Here is a 2,134-nt window from a genome sequence, read left to right on the forward strand (position 1 = left end):
GAGGTTCGGTAGGGTGGGGGGAATGTGAATCAAATAATTCAATGCAATAACGGTCAGTGGGTAACATTCTATAGATATATTACGATTGCGGCGAAAAAGATATTCGTTCAAATAATATTTGAATATTAACATGCGGAAAGAATGTCTGACATTGCAGAAAAAATAACGTTGAAATACAGGAAGTTCAATCAAGAGCTCAGCATTTTGTGACTGTTTAGGTTGTACAGTCGTTTGTGTTGCCTATTTAGGTCTAGACGTCAACGCACTTTTCCAGTGCGTCTTATGGGTTTGTTGCTCGCACTGAGCGGTAAGGCATGCCATGTGGACAGTAGCCGCCTAAACCTTACTTGGCCTTTAGAATTTTATTAGTCGTTAGGCATCCAGTAGTTCAAGGGACAATATGGTTGAGCTAGCGACCAGAAAATGCGACGCTATTCGTAGTTTACCGCTTCCGTAGCATTCACAGTGTAACTTTGGTTCCCCACAAGATCCCGAAGAACAAATAAAATCACTAATAAAATTATCAAATAAAAAATAACAACTTATAAATGAAAATTCCCTTTCAAAGATTTTAAAAATAGTAGATAGAAAAAAAATATCAGACGTACCGGTTAAACGCAAAGCAGACATGCGTTGAAATTCAGGTTCCTGAAGCCATTTGAGCATGCGTCGAAATGTTTCACGTCCAGATTTCAATTTGCTCCAAGGCTTCGGATTTCGCAGCAAATCGGACAACGTACCTTGACTACGGCAAAGTACCCGCTGAGCAAATATCGCCTGCGGGATACTGTAACGTCTCAGTTCAGCTGAAATGCGTTGCGCAAGCTCTTTTGTGTTGATCTCTTCCAGATAGTAGGCGATACCGTTAGACGCGGCTCCATTGTGAGAATGGTGATGGTGCGCAGATGCCGAACCCGTCGTAGTTTTTCCTTATACGCACCTGACAGTAGAAGGATCATCTTTGATGTCCCATTGGCATTATTCCTGAGGGGGGGGGGGAAATTCCAAAAACGCCTTTCACCATCTCATTTGTAAAGGTAGTCGTTGCTCTTTATGTTGTTGCTGTTGCTGTGAAAAATGTTGCTGAAAATGTTGTTGCCATTGCTGCTGTCAAAACAAATCTGCTGTTGCTGAATAGTGGGCGGAGGTTGCCCGGCAGCACCGTTTGGTGTGGACATGAGTGATCCTGCGCCGGTTGCGTCAAAGTCGAACGCAGTGGCGTCGAACCGCATCTTAGGTACCGGATCGGCTCTTTTCGGGGATCTAGCTTGCGTCCTCTGATGATAGGCTCCTTTCCGTTGAACGCAGTGGCGGACGTTTGTTGAACATGCGGGGGCGCCGGCTGCATCGTTAGAGGAGACATCTGATATTGGCTTCCTTTCACGTCGTAGTCGTACTTGACGTTCAAATTGTACGAATTAGCCTGAATGGCATTCGAGGCTGGCATGTATCCGCCTATTCAGCTGCTCAACGGATTCTGAGCGACTAGAATGAACCCACCTCCGCCACCGGCACCGGCTCCACCGCCGTTCGCGCCTTGCCCGACGATATTGTAAAACTTATGATTTGATTTACTGTAAATATTGGCGGCAACGGTTGCAAGGAATACTTATGGCATATATAACTGATCCAAACCCAAGATGTGCAATTGAACCTGTAACTATCACCAATGACCGACACGTGCGATTTTTCAGTGAATGATAGACAATGGGAACGGGTGAACGAGACTCTTCTGCATTCTGCTAACTATTCATAGCAGATGCCGGATTCTAACTTGTCATTTTTAAATAAACTGAAAATCGCTGGCCTTATTCATCTTGCATCAGCTTAGTCATAATGACCATATTCTATGCTGTTCTACTCCATTGCACTATAACTCTTTACTTGCAACTGAACATAGCTGATCTCTGATTTATCATTAATTATCTGACAAATCTTGCTGTTATCATTGTTTATGCGCTTGTACATTTACGTATTTGATACTTTATAGTACCCATTCCACATGATGATTCTGAAATATCAGCTCACGTTGATGATGAAAAAGCAATAATCTCATCCCTTGATGTCAGTAGTGATATGCTAGACAGATGATGTAATAGATTCACCGATGAAACGAAAACAGCTATCCTTCATT

The 2,134-nt window shown here is 43.2% G+C and overlaps 2 protein-coding genes across 2 annotated transcripts; both read right to left on the reverse strand.

Moving 5' to 3' along the window:
• Nucleotides 1-240: 240 nt before the first annotated feature.
• Tsp_15947 (putative One cut domain family member 2) lies at nt 241-959 on the reverse strand. The gene is given in 4 exon segments (XM_003366956.1): nt 241-336; nt 447-511; nt 609-929; nt 941-959. 4 exon segments carry the CDS (start codon nt 957-959, stop codon nt 241-243), a joined length of 501 nt encoding a protein of 166 aa, XP_003367004.1.
• A 92-nt stretch (nt 960-1,051) lies between these two features.
• Nucleotides 1,052-1,447, reverse strand: Tsp_15948 (conserved hypothetical protein). The gene has a single exon (XM_003366957.1). The coding sequence runs from the start codon at nt 1,445-1,447 to the stop codon at nt 1,052-1,054; it is 396 nt and encodes a 131-aa protein (XP_003367005.1).
• Nucleotides 1,448-2,134: the final 687 nt, after the last annotated feature.

The sequence above is a fragment of the Trichinella spiralis genome (assembly GCF_000181795.1).
Source record: "Trichinella spiralis strain ISS 195 chromosome Unknown Scfld5119, whole genome shotgun sequence".
In the NCBI taxonomy this organism is placed as follows: Eukaryota; Metazoa; Nematoda; class Enoplea; order Trichinellida; family Trichinellidae; genus Trichinella; species Trichinella spiralis.